The sequence below is a fragment of the Polistes dominula genome, unplaced genomic scaffold (genome assembly GCF_049000335.1).
Source record: "Polistes dominula isolate Pdom_NZ unplaced genomic scaffold, Pdom_raw_medaka contig_49, whole genome shotgun sequence".
NCBI classification, from domain to species: Eukaryota; Metazoa; Arthropoda; class Insecta; order Hymenoptera; family Vespidae; genus Polistes; species Polistes dominula.
In genome coordinates this window covers 5,583,093-5,599,313 of record NW_028300914.1, presented here as the reverse complement: position 1 = coordinate 5,599,313, position 16,221 = coordinate 5,583,093, and the positions used below count along the sequence as shown (strand labels likewise).

General features: G+C 27.3%; 4 protein-coding genes across 8 annotated transcripts; 1 reads left to right on the top strand and 3 right to left on the bottom strand.

Annotated features, from left to right (window-relative positions):
• Positions 1–878: 878 nt before the first annotated feature.
• Creld (Cysteine rich with EGF like domains) lies at positions 879–3,795 on the bottom strand. Its single transcript, XM_015318300.2, has 4 exons — positions 2,310–3,795; positions 1,527–2,184; positions 1,333–1,428; positions 879–1,255 (listed from the first exon to the last, which is right to left on the bottom strand). The coding sequence occupies exons 1-4, from the start codon at positions 2,469–2,471 to the stop codon at positions 1,035–1,037; spliced, it is 1,137 nt and encodes a 378-aa protein (XP_015173786.1). The 5' UTR covers positions 2,472–3,795; the 3' UTR covers positions 879–1,034.
• Positions 3,796–4,223: 428 nt separating this feature from the next.
• Positions 4,224–9,951, bottom strand: LOC107065024 (transmembrane protein 47). 4 transcript variants are annotated; one of them, XM_089169846.1, is made up of 7 exons: positions 9,686–9,951; positions 9,125–9,453; positions 8,412–8,483; positions 6,812–6,998; positions 6,580–6,729; positions 6,444–6,506; positions 4,224–6,362 (listed from the first exon to the last, which is right to left on the bottom strand). In XM_089169846.1, exons 3-7 carry the CDS (start codon positions 8,460–8,462, stop codon positions 6,148–6,150), a joined length of 666 nt encoding a protein of 221 aa, XP_089025972.1. In that variant the 5' UTR covers positions 8,463–8,483; positions 9,125–9,453; positions 9,686–9,951; the 3' UTR covers positions 4,224–6,147. The 4 variants fall into 4 exon arrangements, with proteins under 4 accessions (XP_089025972.1, XP_089025973.1, XP_015173783.1 ...); XM_089169847.1 differs by having other exon boundaries at positions 9,125–9,389; XM_015318297.2 differs by having other exon boundaries at positions 9,125–9,389; positions 9,812–9,950.
• Noc1 (Nucleolar complex protein 1) lies at positions 7,895–14,347 on the top strand. Of its 2 annotated transcripts, XM_089169844.1 has the most exons (6): positions 7,895–8,166; positions 8,766–8,794; positions 10,450–11,562; positions 11,802–12,426; positions 12,498–12,908; positions 12,979–14,347. In XM_089169844.1, exons 3-6 carry the CDS (start codon positions 10,450–10,452, stop codon positions 13,548–13,550), a joined length of 2,721 nt encoding a protein of 906 aa, XP_089025970.1. In that variant the 5' UTR covers positions 7,895–8,166; positions 8,766–8,794; the 3' UTR covers positions 13,551–14,347. The 2 variants fall into 2 exon arrangements, with proteins under 2 accessions (XP_089025970.1, XP_015173779.2); XM_015318293.2 differs by lacking the exons at positions 7,895–8,166; positions 8,766–8,794 and adding an exon at positions 10,175–10,354.
• On the bottom strand, positions 13,560–16,044 carry LOC107065021 (Heterochromatin Protein 1c). The gene is made up of 4 exons (XM_015318292.2): positions 15,885–16,044; positions 15,297–15,448; positions 14,974–15,208; positions 13,560–14,574 (listed from the first exon to the last, which is right to left on the bottom strand). Exons 2-4 carry the CDS (start codon positions 15,390–15,392, stop codon positions 14,348–14,350), a joined length of 558 nt encoding a protein of 185 aa, XP_015173778.1. The 5' UTR covers positions 15,393–15,448; positions 15,885–16,044; the 3' UTR covers positions 13,560–14,347.
• Between the last annotated feature and the right edge of the window lie 177 nt (positions 16,045–16,221).

The window sequence follows — 16,221 nt, the reverse complement described above, 5'->3', positions numbered from 1 at the left end:
TTAATCTTTTCGTATCGATGCTACTGCATTTTTTCATAACAAAACTTATCCAACATATTGGCAATTACGGTCCCAAGAAACTATTTTATTCTAAACCCTAATCTCAGGTTTCTATCTTATTGCTTCAACGTATACAGAGTCCTTATAACAACAAAAAGTATAGAATATAACAAGATAAGTCCAATAATAATTTTTTAAGTTCTTATGTAATGAAATTATACCGTTTTTAACATTTTATAAATTTATTTTGAATAGAGCAGCTTTCTTCTGACTATGCGACGAATAATATGATACCCTCGGATGTATGACGACATTATTTTGTCATTCGATAATTTAAGTGGTATTATTATACATACACACAACAGAGATCAGAATATTTTATTATATCAGAAATGACATCATTTGTAAGTACAGCCCCTCTACCCCTACTTAATAATTTTCTTAAGACCAGTGATAAACATTCTCGCAAATGTAATGTACAATCACTAGATAATGATATACTCATCAATATTATTAACAATCTATAAGACTTTAGATAAAATGATTTTGCGAATACATTAGGAAAGCTGCGCACACTGTCAAAGCTTTTCTTCAAAAATAGTCAATATGGATATATTATTGAGTATTGCATACAATTCAGTACCTCAACGTTTTCTTTATAGATACCAAAAATGCTTTCTTTTGCGGGTATTTTTCGCCATCTACTGGCTGTTAAGTGTACAACTTCTCAATCAACTAACTGTTTACCTTTAAAAGAGCTATAATTATTATATATTTCCTACCATTATTCATTTAAGGATACGTATAATTGTAAATTACAAAAATATATGCATAATTTTAAATAAAAAAATTAAAAGAGGGAGAAATATATAACAAGATTAATATATTATTAATATATAATATCCCAGATTATTTATCAGAATTTTTTTCTAATACATTATTACGAATAATTACATTCATACAAATTACAAATTACAAATTACAAATATATTTATTAAAATTAATATATATTTAAGCTATTTATTTTGATTTAGTCAAGCAGGTCCTAAGATATCCATATTGGCTGTTGTATCTTGAATATTACTATGAGCTATCATATACTCAGACACTGATATATAAACAGCAACTAATATTCCTATAACACTAGCTGCATAAATATTCCGTTGCAAAATAATACAAGTTGCTATACAAAGACCAAGATAAGTTGCATATCTTGCAAAATTTTCGTGTCTCTTGCGACCAAGAAGATCCGAATCTAAAAAATACAAATAGCTATTAATACTTCAACAAATAAATTTAAATAATAATAATTATGAATAATAAAACACCTACTTATGCATAAATTATCTTTTTTATGATGACCATCAGCACATTTAATGCACATATCTGGACCATCTCCAGTACAACCATTGCAAGCCTTGTCGCATCCTACAAATTAAAAAATAATAGAACATTAATTAAACATTAGTTTTAAATAATCAAATCTTTCATCATTTTAATACTAATTCATAAATTCATAAATCTACCTAGACATGTAAATCCTCCTTCTTTATTGACACAGAATTGATTTCCTGGGCAAGACTCATCACTTCTTAAACATTCATTAATATCAAAACAGCCTTGTTCGTCAATCATATACCATCCATTTGAACACATCTCGCAATATTTAGGGCCTGGCCCTGTGCAAGTACCGTTGCATGCAGCATGACAAGTAGAACATAACAATTTATTCTCATCTCTATAAGATTCATAATAGCCAGGTGCACAATCATTGCATGTTTCTCCTTCATAGCCTTTATCGCAAAGACATTTACCATTCCCTTTTCTTGTACCTGCACCTTTGCATTTACCATTCTTGCTACAAACATTATCTGGGAAACCTACACACTGTGTGCATTCAGGACCATAATGATCCTTTGGACAACAACGTTTAGTTTGTTCAATACATAAATAATCAAATATATCGGGGTAGGTGGTCTGATGTTTAAACCACCATTCTTCTATCTTATTTTCTAATTCTTCTGCTATTGAATGACATTGATCTTTACCACGTTCTACTTCCTTACATAAATGTTCTTGTATCTCAATGAGACGTACTTCACTTCTCGCATAAGAACCTAATTTATCCTCTTCCCATGCACTATCTCCACCTTCAAATTTTCCTCGACTTGTACGTTCTAAACCCTACAAAAAAGAACACTTGTGGAGGCATTTAAATCATGCATCTATTATATTATTAAATTTTAATTGAAAGTAAACAATTAATGTAAAAATTATTAATATAATTAGTTAGTAGAAATAATTCTTACGCTTTTAAAACTATTAACTAGTATTTTACAAGCTGCACAGGGTGGATACTTTTCAGCTTGCAATTCACTTTTATTAGGATTAGATTGAATACATTTAACATAATTGATTTCACTAAAGATAAAAACAATGAGGAAGATAAATAAGATTGATTTGTTGCGCATTATAACTATTAAATAATAATAATCTATGACTTAAAAAATATGTTTCTTAATATAAAAACAATACTTAATATAACATTAAATTACTATGTTTATTAATTAATAAATAATAAACATTTTTTTATCTAAACATAAACAGGTAACCATCCCATGCGGTATTGAAAATTTTGTTCATGTGTCAGGATTGCGTTTGCGCAGTTATCGAATTGATTAGGAAATGATAAGAAGTTTAATAAAAATGACGGTAGATGGTGCTTCAATCACTTAAGCGCTACCTGGTGATTAAACGGAGAAGTTTACTTAAAAAATAGGCGCTAAATTAATGATTGTTTAAAATTTTAAATGATTTTTGTATAAAATCTAAAATAACATCTATTAAATGTAGATGTATATATATATATATATATATATTTTTTTTTTGTTTCTTTGTACAATATGGGAGGTTCACATTAAATGCGGCGGACTATTACACATTATACATAAGTTTCTACATGTTCTTTGTAGACTTCTAACAAGAAGACAAGCGGATTTACAATTTTTATTACACAAGTACTGTTTGTTTTTCTTTTCTTTTTTTTTTGTTCTTTCTATAATATTATTACGATATGTATAGTATTATATTTCCTAACTCTATAGTACGAAATACTAATAAATGCTAATTGTAGTATTAAGTAATTCAGTTTTTAATACTACTAACGATATATTTAATCTTCTTCATTAATGGGATGTGTATTTCTTTTATGACTACAGTTCAAATAACTTTTATTTCTACGGACAATTTGTGTTTAAAAATTATTCATTGAGAGTTTTAATTAACACATTGATCGCTATGAAATAATCATGGGTGTTTCTTCTAGGACTGAAATTCACCTTGCATAAATGCACTTATATTCATACTCTTTCTTTTCCCAGTGAATTGATTTAGTTTTGAGTTTTTTCTTTTTTTAAACTTACACGAATTACCCACAATTACATAAAGCTTTTGTTTAGGAGGAAGGACTTGATTTTAGTAACATGACGATCAACGTGTTATTATATATATAATATATAATACACATTATATATATATCAATATACATTTAAGAAATTAGGAATCAAATGCCACTATAGAGTTATTGCAACTACAGTCTAATTAAATCAAACACTAATTTAATATTATCCATATTATATATACTATTTCTTGTTAATAAATATGTACTTAATATAGTACTATGTAAACTTAATACATTATTTTTATATATATATAGATTTGTTGAAATAAATCTCAGAACTATTAATCTAGCATGATTTTGTGATGATGGTTTGATATATATATATATATATATATATATATATATATATATATATATATATATATATATATATATATATATATATATTAATTAATTATAAATAATAGATTAACCAGGACTAATATTTCAAACGTCATCATTCATCTAAAATTGCCTTTGTAAAAATCTCTGCCATATTATTTACGGGACAAAAAAATATATGGCAAAATATAATACCTCTAATTATAATGGCATTACTAAGATTAGAATTGACTTAGATTTTTTCGTAATGTTCTTTCGCTGCAAAAGTTTAAATATGTTTGTTTTTTTTTTCTTTAAATATTGGTCGACAATACAATTTACAATACTTTTATGATATTCTTTGTTCCATCTAATAATATTATTTATGTGTTAACGCAGTCTTGTTTAGTTATAATATCATATAAAAATGTACTGGAACGTTATTGTATATAATATGTATATGTTCTTTTTTTTAAACATAAATTAACATTTCTAAATATATAAACTTAAGTGTGTTTGTTTGTTTTATATGTATTGAGAATGCATATACATATAATCGAACATCGCATATAAAGCTCTCATAAAATGTATGGTCATTCATCGTATATCATGTTGTTAAAATTCCCATTTACAACGTATTAATAATATTACAATAACCATTGATGTTATTATCGTAACTATTACAAGTATTTATAAGATACTTATATATGTACATATACGTACATGTATATAATGCAAATAACGTAATAACAATACCTGCCCGAGCTGCCTCCGTTGTATTAAAAAGACTTAGAAAAATCTGTTAATATTGGTATTTTAACTTAGAATGTATTTGGTTCATAAAAAATATTTCTAATCGAAGAGATACACATTCATTATCTTTTCTTCGCAATCAAATATTTTTTCTCATGGATTATATTTAAATAAAAATAGGGATTATTTTTGTTCACTCATTAAAAACCCATTAATCGATGTAAAACATTATCAGTAAATTTCTTTTTTCGTGTTTGTTGTTTCATACTTTTTGTTTTGAATCATAATTTATATTTAATTTTGTGTTTTTACGTATCGAGATTTTTTAGAGTCTTGATATTATTAAATGTATTTTATATTTACAGAAATGAACATTTTATACGAGTTTTTATCAAAAATTTTTGTTTGATACTTGCTCTTAACTGCTTTTCTCAGTTGACTGTACTTTTAGAGACATATACTATAACTAAATACATAAATATAAACCGTAAATATTATTAACAATAAAATCTTAAAATATAATAAATTATATTTTCGTGCAATCGATTGGCTTAGTTTATAAAAAAATTAAATTAATCCAAACGAGAATAATTTATCTTATAAATACAAAGCGATTCTTTTGTTATTTGTAAAAAGATTAGAGCTCGTAACTATAAAATGTCAAAAGCAAATACTTAATTGTAATTATTATTATATAAATATTATATATTATAATGCAATATAAATGATAGATGAACAATTATTTAATTAATATAAAAAGAGACTGAAAAATATCTTAGGTTAGAAAGTTATCTTTCGTTAATATGAAACCTAACTTACATATTTAAAAAAAAATACTAAGCTACTGAAAAGTAAAACTAAATAAAATACTTAAATTAATTATTTTTATATCATTATGTATTATTTACTTAATCAAATTTTTCTTAAAAATGGTAACATAATATAAATATTTTGCCCACAAAGAATACATTAACGACTAAAATAAACAAAACAAACAAAAAATAAAAGAATTCCAATTTTTTTAACTCGTATCAAAAAAATTGTAGAATTGTTTCACTTATTACGTTTGTGCTTTACAGTATATTAGATCAAAATAACTTAAGTTAATTATAAACATAATGTGTGCATGTGCTTATAAATAACAATTAAACTTAATTCATCATCCTCCTAATATTGATTTGAATATTGCAAGAAAATAATTATTCTAAATTAGCAAAAAAAAAAAACAGAAAAAAAGGAAAAAGGATTGTTAAAGCAATAATAAATTTAGAGTATAATACTGTATAGAAAAAAGAACTTAAAATAACAATGGTCCCAAAATCGTATTAATTATTATAAAAATTCCCCATGATTAATTCCAAATGGTAACTATTTAACCAAAAAACTATGTTCAGTCAACTGATAGATACTTTTAGTAATTTCAGCAATGTTTTGCTGACATGTTCCATATATTTAAAACACCAAACCGTCTGTAACTCCAATATTATTCTGATCTAACATGCAGGTAACATGTATAAAAAGTGTTCATTTTCATATACACGTATACATCTCTTTCGTTTCATGGGTATCAAACTGTTAGAACAAAAAGAGAAAAGAATCACCTAGAGTACAACATCGGGCAGGGTGCAATGCCACTAGGCTAGTTGCGTACCACTTCGTCCACCATGATGTCCCATTCCAGTCATTGAACTACCTCCTCCCATCTCATTACGAACTATTTTTCTTTCCTTGTAATAAATTTCTTCGCTTTCTTTATCGCATAGAAGTAATACTGCTCCGCCAAACAAAAATATAGCTGCACCCCATCCAACACCATATGCCCATCCAAATTCCCACATTGTTCTATTTCCTATTATTAAAGAGATTTAATAATAAAATACATAATGTTTATAGAATAAATAAAGTGTATAGACAATGGATAGAAATTTACCAAGATTTAATTCTGTTGCAAAGCACACAGGATAAATCACCAATGCAGTTAAAAGACATACGACTGAAATAAACATAACAAATTAAAAGATTATAATTTACAAGATACATACATAATTAAATTACAATACACTTACGTGCAATACCCATACATAAGACAGCAAATCTGTAAAATTTGTGCTTTTCTCTGTGATCTTGTGATCTCAGTCCAAGACCTGTTAAAACTGTTGCCATGATATCTGATAACAAGCATATCACGCACAAGGTAGCTGCAGCTTTTATATATGCTACAATAATAAAAATAAATCAGATTTATCTTATTATATTTAAATACATACATGCATAGAAAAGTATGTTTTATTTGCTTACCAACATCTCTAGCTTGATAACATCCTTGTGGATCTGGCATATTAAATGGCAGTGGAGTTGGTGCACCTTCTTCGATGCAATGTACAAAAAGTCCTTGCCTCCATCCTAAGGCCATTAACCAATCCGTCGAAGCAAGTCCCATTATCATTAAAAGTATCACTATAACCCCGCATATGAATGCTATCACCTATAAATAACAAAAATAATATAATTAAATTAAATATAAACAAAACAATTCGCTATTGTTCCTTTTTATTAATTATATATTCTCATTAGTCTTGTATATTAACTATAAATTAAAACATAGCATTCAATTAGTATTAAGTATCAATTAACAACAATGTATACCTGTGCAATCTCATTATCATTAATGTGTTCTTCCGCGACCGTATACATGATCATTTTATATTAAAATCCTTGATTTAAGATAGGTTTTAGTGTAGAAATAAAAAGATTTCAAGGGACTATTCTTAGAAGAATAACAATAATAATAATAAAAACAGACGTTCATGAACACCTTGCACCTCTTAATAAACAATATTGTTTAGGGAACATCGTATACTCTTCCGTAATTTACGGTGAAATGTGAGGAAAAACTTAAGTGCATTTAGCAAAGCTCAAGTCAATGAACAGATGAATCGATGAATGTGGTAGATACAACAAGAGACGATGGTGTATACGCGATAGTGGGGACGCACTTTCGTAAAACGTCGTAGATCAACGTTAGACGATACAAAGCTTTCCGACAGAATGATTTAATTTCTTATCAATAATTCACTACAATTTCGTAGATCGTATATGGATAGTTAAATCATACGACTTGTTAGGTAATCACTTAAGGAATTTAAGCTTAACCGGGAAGATATTATCGTGGGGCTCGTAAAGAGAAGCTTCCTACGAAAGAGGCTGCGCCCAGCTGCGCCCATTAAATGCCTGGCGCAGCGTCCGGGCCGATACTGCGCGTTCCCCCCTCATTCACCCACCCCCTTCACCACCCAACACCATCACCTACTCTTCCTCCTCCTCCTCCTCCTCCTACTTTTCACCCAACGCAACTCCCAACCCCATTACCACCTGGCCCCAATCCTCTACTTTTCCAGTTTCTTTTTCTTCCCACTTTCTACGTTTCTTTTCTTTGTTAAACTGAATCTCTCACCTCCATCTTTTATCACTTTTTTTTTCTTTACTTTCTTTCCTTCTTTTTCTGATTTTATCTACCTTCTTCTTTTTTTTTGTTATTGCCTTTTATTTATTTATTATTTGACTGTTTATTTTTCATTTGATGTTAGCTTTGTTTTCTCATGAATAAAAAAATTACTATTTGTATATATAAACATGAATATTCTCTTTACATGGTAAGAGTAATGCAATTGTGCATAATTGTAATATTTACTTTTACTTTTATCTGCATAGTTAAAGTTATGTTATTGACTTTTCATTTGAGTTCTGTTCTATTTAGATTTTGTTTTCTTTTTAACATTTACTATTTTAAGGATTATATTATTTTGTTTAGGATTTAGTAGTCGTGGATAGGAGTATAGTGTTATCATAGATTTAATATATATAATATAAACCTTTTTATATATTAATGTTAACTTACCTTCAATGGTCTTGTGACGGTAACTGTTTCTATTGTTGTTGTTTGTGCCATAGTTTTTTCTAAGATTATAAACTGTAATAAATAAAAATCAATACATCATAAATAAAATATATAAAATAATAAAACTTATAATAATAAGAAAACAATTATAGTAAAGTATATTACTGAAGAAATAATAAAATAAAAGTGAAAAATTTAGAAAATTGCAATATCAATGTTCTATCATTTAGTAAATTTATTTTCAATTATTAATAAGAAAACGATAACCAATACAAGTTTGTCTTGATATATGAAATTACATAGAAATAAATAACAAACTAAAATGATTAAATGTAATTATAATATTTTTTGTAGTGGTTAGGTAAACAGGAATAAAGTGAAATGTAAGTAATAACATTATTATTTATATTACCTTTTGTTTTTAATATTAACTATCATATATACAGCCTATTCTTTTATTTTATATATTTATATTTTAATATTTATATTTATATTTATTTATAACTTAAATATGAAATAATATAAAATTCTTCACCCAATAAGATTTAGTAATACAATCAAAATGGACATATAGAAGCTTGAACAAAGTACAGAAGTACTGCTCTATAAAATATTTTTATATTTACATAAACATTTAAATACGTTGTTATTTATATTATGAATTCATTAAACATAGAGTTATTTTCTGGAAATAATAGTGTTAATTAACTTACGATACTTTATAAGTCCATTTGATCATGTTGCATGTTGCGTTGTCGTTTTTTGTACTAGATTATCTACGATTTGATTTCTAATATTTATACAGTCATCTTTGTCGTTGTTAACTAATACAATTGCACGAATAATTAATTGTTGAATGCAAGGTACAATGGAACTAATTAAATCTTAAATCTGTATATCCAAAATTATACTTAATTATTGTGTAGATCTTATTGTTGACCGACTCTTAGCACTGTATTCGTTGCATGTATGTGTCATCTAAGGAAAGGGAACACCCATGTCAAGTACTCAAGTGTGTTTGTAGAGACCTCTGGTCGACATACTTTTAGAAATGAGATTAAATTCAACATGGCGTTTGTTATTACAATTGACCAAATAATTAACAGAATAACATTATTTTTAGATTATTAATACATTAATTTTATCTATTTTATAGTAGATACTTAATTATCAATTATCTACTGATAGCAATTTTTACTCTTGCAATTGAAACTTTAAAGTCTACATTTTTTATATATCTAATAATTATCTATTTATAATATTTATATACGCACATATTATTGTATATTTTATTAATATTATCCACTTGTTTATAACAGTAATCAATCTTAATAGATTTATCTTTATTTTCTTAGATGCTCTAATTTTTATTTTCACTTTCATTTAATGCTCTACCTTACCTACATCATCATAGTGTCGGTCGATACAAATTAGTATTATTACGTTTTAAGGTTGTAATTAAAAATATCAATATCAGTATATTTTTGTCATTAATCGTACTAGACGCAATTCTTATTTGATTTTGACGAGTAAAGTCTCATTAGAAAGATGAAGGTTCAAACTTTTAATTCTATTTTAAAAATTTTAATAAAAGATTTATTCTTATGAATAAAATATTTTCGGAAAAAAATATATTTTTTGAAACAATATTTTTCACAGGAAAAAACGATACTAGTGACGCATGTTGGGGAAACCGAACTTTTCTCTTGCATTTTTAGTTCATATTTTGTACACACGTGTCGTTAAAGTCACATATTGAAACAGCCTTAAAAGCACGTGGGTTGGTTAGTTCTGTATTTATTTCTCTTTTGTAACATAAACGAATTTTTTTATTCAAAAAAATTACATTTTAAGTAAAAACAAAGGCTTATTTATATCCTAACTAATTATAGAAGTATAGTGTTTTATTTAGAACGTAAAATATATTAAACACATATACAAATGTAAGTAAAAAGTTTAATAATTACGACAATAGACAGATACACTATTCATTGCTTCTAAAATATGTATACATTTATTTTCGTTATTCTTATTGCAGATGGAAGAATATAGTAGCATCAGTGAAACAAAAACTTCTACCAAATGGTACGATGAGTTTCCGAAAGCAGAGAAACCTTGCAAGCATAATAAATCTGATTTTGAAGTGTTAAATTTAAAAGAGAAAGCAAAGAAATGTCTTGAAGCAGAAACTTCTGCATTTCAATTGAAGCAATCACATTCTCGAGATCCAGACTTAGATTGGTTTAAAACAGCAGCAAAGCGTGGCACGACATTAGATAAAGTAGCAGCAACAATTTTATTGATACAAATTAATCCAAAGTATAATCTGGCCCAAATATCGTTTCTTCTTTCTATGGTAAAATCAGCCAAACACAATCAGTGCTATTTTATATTCAGTGCTGTGAAAGATTTATTTTTATCAGATTTACTACATCCCACATTTAAACTTTTAAAGTTTGAAGAGCAAGATTTAGATAAAATAAACATTCCACAAAGCTCGAATCATCAAATAAATAAACTGGATCGGAATCAAGAGAAGTGGTTGGCTTACATTTACTTTGAAGATCAAGTGCGAAATCACTTTGAAACTTTTGTTTCAATGCTTTCCGATTTCGCTTCAGATTCAGTTGAAATGAATCGAGAAAAAGCAATAGATGCTATGAATTGTATGTTAATCGAAAATTCCGAACAGGAACACAAAATATTGCAATTGATTGTTAATAAGATCGGTGATCCATGTAGCAAAGTAGCTTCCAAAGCTGTGTTTTGCTTACTTAAATTATTGTACAAACATCCGAATATGAAAATGGTTGTATTGAGAGAAGTAGAAAAACTTTTATTCAGAACAAACGTCTCTGAACGCGCTCAATATTATTCTATTTGTCTGTTAACACAATTTGTGTTAAGTAAAGCGGATAGTGAACTTGCTACTTCTCTTATTGAAGTTTATTTTGCCTTCTTCAAAGCATGCTTGAAGAAAGGAGAGCCCGATAGCAGAATGATGGCTGCTATTTTAAAAGGAGTTAGCAGAACGTACAATTATGCTAAATGTGACTCAGAATTATTGAATAATCATATCAACTCTTTGTATAAAGTTGTACATATTGGATCTTTTAATGTTTCATTAAACGCACTTAATCTTTTATATCATGTAAGTATAGTTTTTGTTAATCATTATTATTTAATGTTAACCCTTTGCACCGTGATTTACATGCCATGTTTGGTTCTATATCTCATTCTTATGTTTGGCTTATAAAATTCACTATGTGTGTGTACGATTTGTGGTTCTTATATTGGGATTGTAAAATAAATTACGAGTCACATGTTATAGTGCAAGGGGTTAATATCATAATAAATATTTTATCTATATTTATTATCATTTGTTTCCAGGTTGAAATAAAAAATACTAATCAATGTAATAGATATTATACAGCTTTCTATAGGAAACTGTTAGATTTACAGATAGGTGTAGCAAGCAAACGTGCAATTTTTTTAAATTTGTTGCATCGTGTACTTGTAAATGATGAAAGTTTAGTACGTAGACATGCTTTAGTTAAACGGACGTTACAGACTGCATTGTATTATCCCGCAAATATGGTTTGTGGTATTTTATACACAATATCCAGAGTTCTACAATATAAAAAGGATTCAAAGGGATTTTTCTTAAGTACTCAAAAGCTTATTAAAACTGAAGACAATGTGTCCAATGCAAACAAGATTAATTCATCCAATAATAGAGAAATTATTAATAGTTTTGAACATAATGAGTCTAAAATTCAACTGGAAATAGATCCAAGTATTATGATTAATGTTACTGCCAAACCTATTGAAAATTTATCAAAGCAGAATGTCGAAGTAGAAGAAAAAGTCGAAGATATTTTGCAAAAACCGTACGATCCGTTTTGTCGCAATCCTTTATACTCGAACGCATGCTGTAGCATGTATTTTGAACTTGTATTACTGTGTGATCATTTTCATCCGAGCGTATCTTTATTCGCAAATTCAATCGTTAATGGTAATTTTTTATTTATACATTGACCTTAATCATAAATTAATGTGTATTTAAAAGTATGATCCATTTTTTAGGAAAACCTATCAATTATACAGGAGATCCCTTGGAAGATTTGACGTTAATACGATTCTTAGATAGATATGTCTTTAAAAATCCAAAGAAATTGGAAAATAAGAAAGTACAAAAGAAGAATGATCCATTGGCATTGCGTGCTGGTTATGTACCAAAAGGTGTACGTTCCTTACCTGTCGATAGCATGGCGTATCTTAATGAGAACGAGAAATATATTCCGGTAGATGAACTATTCCTTCATCGTTATTTGAATATGCAGAAAAGATCTATAGATATGTATAACGATAAAGATTCTGATAATGAGAGTGTTAATAGTGAAGAGTTTAATGAGTTATTAGGTAAATTGGGTACTGACGCGGATATGGATGATTTTGATATTGCTGCAAATATTGGAACGATAAAAAATAAACAAGGTAACATAATGAAATTGATATATAATAACTATTTTATTTTTATTTACTGTAATCTGAACATTCATTATAGATGATGAAGAGGATGAAAGTGATCAACAAATGGAGGACGAAGAAGAGGATGTCACAACATTTGATACAGATGATGAATATCCAAGCGATGTTTCTATTTCTAATGATAGCAATGACAATGATGCTGTTACACAGCAGAAGTCTAAGCATAAGAAAAATAAAAATCAAATTGATACAAATATGTTTACTAAAAACGATGACAGTTCTTCAAATAAGCAGAAAAAGATGAAAAAGAAACATAAGAGAGTAGACGAAAATTCAAATGATTCTTTTAATGGCGATACTAGTGACGATGATGATTATTCATTCTCACAGTCAAAGACAAATTCCAAAGAGGATCTAATGAGTTTATACGTATCCGCTGATAAATTTGCAGAAATGTTAGAGGAATATGGCCGTACGAAAACTAAGCATGGTGGTACTGATGCATTCAATACGATGGACGGTGCAAGTTCCAAACAAATTGATTGGGAAAGTAAAAGAAATGAAAAGCTTACTGGTTCGTATAGTAGAAAAAAACGTAGGTACGCTAAAAGTTCATGTAATAGAAATAACAAAAAAATAAAACATTAGGAAAACAAATTGTTATTATATTAAGTGTTATATTTATCTTATTAGTTTTTAAATTTGATAAAATCTTTTTGTTTTCTCAGAATAACATATTCTTATTTTTTTTAAGTATTGATATGATTAACTATATATGTTCGTATAGACAACAAAATACACATTTAATATTTTCTAAAATAAACATTTCACCTCAATTGATCCTTTTATTTGCAATCGCTTATATAACTGAATAGTTAAACATAACATAAATTACATGTTTTTCCAACACTTTATGTATTACTAAACACAATGTATTATTTAAAAAGAAAAAACAAACAATTAAGTAAATAAATTTTCTTTATATTATTGTAATTGAAGAAAATTAGGTTTCACGGTTTTTTTATTTAACATAATAATGTTAAACTTATAATTTAATGCAGTAAAATAGAACATTTTATTTAACGCATTACGAGTAATTTACTCTTTTTTTTCAAGTTAACTAAATAAAATTATTCTTAACTTTAGATTGTCATACATGCTAAATACATTTCTGGTTATTTTAACGACATGACACTGTAACATTTTACTTACAAAATTATTTCGACGGATGTATCTTTAAGTTCTTCTCTTTTTTTATTTGTTTTTGTTTAGCCAATTAATATATAAGTATTAGTAAAAAAATTGCTTAATCATTATTCTTTCTTTCCGTGCAACATTAATATATTTTGTAAAAATGATTTAAAAAAAACACGCGATATAATTTGTCGCGATTATATGTGACAGATTCTAAAGCGTGCCGTGTATGCATATTTTAAAGTTAAACGCTACTCTTGGTCAGGTTTAGTAGAACTTTCGTCGTCATGAGCTGGACTGTGCCATGTTAAACGTTCTTCATAAAACTTAATTACAATCTGAGGACATTTTTCGTTGGCGACTCGAGCAGGTACTAAATCGGCATCATCTGTGCCTTTCCATTTCATTAAAAACATTAATTCTCCACTAGAATCTGTTGCTCCAATAATGCGTTCTGGTTCTAAGTTTCTATCAAATCCTAAAATAATAGTTTTAATGTAATTTTAAACTTATATAAATATATTTAAAGAAAAATGTTAGACTTTTTTTCTTCGTATAAGCATCTTTTAACCCTTTGTCCTACAACCACGAATCTGATTCTTGGTCAAGAATTTTTGTTATATTGATTATGATTACAGCCTATATATATATAGACGTCTTAAAATTACTATTTGTACCCAAACGTTGTTTATTATTGCACAATTCCTTTTGTTGCATCAAAATATAAATGTCATGAAAAGTATACATTTTGCACCAGTTCGGATACACGGCCACAGAGCTGAATGACACGGCGCGCGATCAATTCTTGTTTACTATGACTCACACAATCAGCAGATACCGTGTAGGACAAGGGGTTAACAATTGTATTTAAATTTACCTTCAAGCTTTTTTTCTTCGGTAGCTTTTTTCTTTGCCTGGGTTGGTGTGGGAGTACTGGAACTCTTTCTCTTTTTTTGTTCTTTATCTTCGTGTCTTTTACTGGAAGCAGCTGCTTCTTTCTTTTTACGTTGTTCTTCAAACTGTGCTATTAAATCCGGACAATCGAGATTCTCTTCAGGTTCCCATGTGTTTTCATCATTAGAATATCCTTTCCACTTAAGAAAATATTCAACCTAAAAATTAAGAGTTTACAAGTTTTCATTCATGAATCATGTAACGTTCTTATACAAATTAAGATTACGAATGTAATATAAGACATACTTTTCCTTTAACTACTCGTCTGTCTAAGACTTTCTCAACACTGAATTCTTCTTCAGCTTCTCCTTCTGTAGCTGAAGATTCCTTCGATTTGCTCATGATGTTTAACGTAAAGTAATTAAAATATGTAGAAATTTATCACTTTAGTAGTTAAACTGTAAAATATTCAATACATAAATCTTAATAATAATATGATTAATAGTGTTAGTTAAAATAATCAGTTAAAAATAAAATATAAATATTTAGTTTAAAATTATAAACAATTTTAACAAAATAAATGCTAATAGATGAAAGCAATGCGTTCAAATATTTAACAGATTTAATGAAGCAAAGGTGCAAAAATCTAATTGTTATTAAATTAATAATATTAAAATTTGTTATATTTAATATATAAATGCAATAATAGATATAAATTAATGTATATTTTATGAAAAAAAAGGGTAAGCTTAATGCAAAGAAAATGGCGGTAAAGTGTCGAATACTTGACAAGAGTAATTAATTTGTATTGAAGTTAAATAAAATAGTATTCAACAACTGCTATTTGAAAATATAAAATAAAGTAAATGATAATATGTAGTATTCATTACATACTTATAATATATTAAAGAAATCTTTCTAATATTTCAATTCATAAGCCCACGCGATGCCTACTTCACACACTTATAATGTCCAGTATCCTTCCAGTGTTGCCAAACTTAAGAAAGTTGTTGAAAATTGTACAGTGATTTTTTGTTATTGGTTAGTCGCAATTCTTTTAGCATCATTCTATCAAAATTGGAGGGAAATTTTTCCGGCTATTTTATTTTAGTTTATTTATTTTAATTATATTAAATTTATTTAAAATAATTCATATAAATCTTTATTTGTTATTAGGATTTATTATTTATTCTAAATAATTTATTTTTTATTTTGTTAATTAAAATGCAAG

Bases quoted from the DNA above. Each gene is read 5' to 3' on its own strand.
- Creld (XM_015318300.2), bottom strand. From the start codon at position 2,471: ATGCGCAACAAATCAATCTTATTTATCTTCCTCATTGTTTTTATCTTT. The intron at 2,185-2,309 runs GTAAGAATTATT...TCTTTTTTGTAG, and splicing joins TAGTTAATAGTTTTAAAAGC to GGTTTAGAACGTACAAGTCG. The intron at 1,256-1,332 runs GTAGGTGTTTTA...TGTATTTTTTAG, and splicing joins AAAAGATAATTTATGCATAA to ATTCGGATCTTCTTGGTCGC.
- LOC107065024 (XM_015318294.2), bottom strand. From the start codon at position 7,213: ATGATCATGTATACGGTCGCGGAAGAACACATTAATGATAATGAGATT. The intron at 6,999-7,159 runs GTATACATTGTT...TGTTATTTATAG, and splicing joins ATGATAATGAGATTGCACAG to GTGATAGCATTCATATGCGG. The intron at 6,730-6,811 runs GTAAGCAAATAA...TTATTATTGTAG, and splicing joins TTATCAAGCTAGAGATGTTG to CATATATAAAAGCTGCAGCT.
- Noc1 (XM_089169844.1), top strand. From the start codon at position 10,450: ATGGAAGAATATAGTAGCATCAGTGAAACAAAAACTTCTACCAAATGG. The intron at 11,563-11,801 runs GTAAGTATAGTT...ATTTGTTTCCAG, and splicing joins CACTTAATCTTTTATATCAT to GTTGAAATAAAAAATACTAA. The intron at 12,909-12,978 runs GTAACATAATGA...CATTCATTATAG, and splicing joins AACGATAAAAAATAAACAAG to ATGATGAAGAGGATGAAAGT.
- LOC107065021 (XM_015318292.2), bottom strand. From the start codon at position 15,392: ATGAGCAAATCGAAGGAATCTTCAGCTACAGAAGGAGAAGCTGAAGAA. The intron at 15,209-15,296 runs GTATGTCTTATA...CTTAATTTTTAG, and splicing joins GACGAGTAGTTAAAGGAAAA to GTTGAATATTTTCTTAAGTG. The intron at 14,575-14,973 runs GTAAATTTAAAT...CTATTATTTTAG, and splicing joins CGAAGAAAAAAAGCTTGAAG to GATTTGATAGAAACTTAGAA.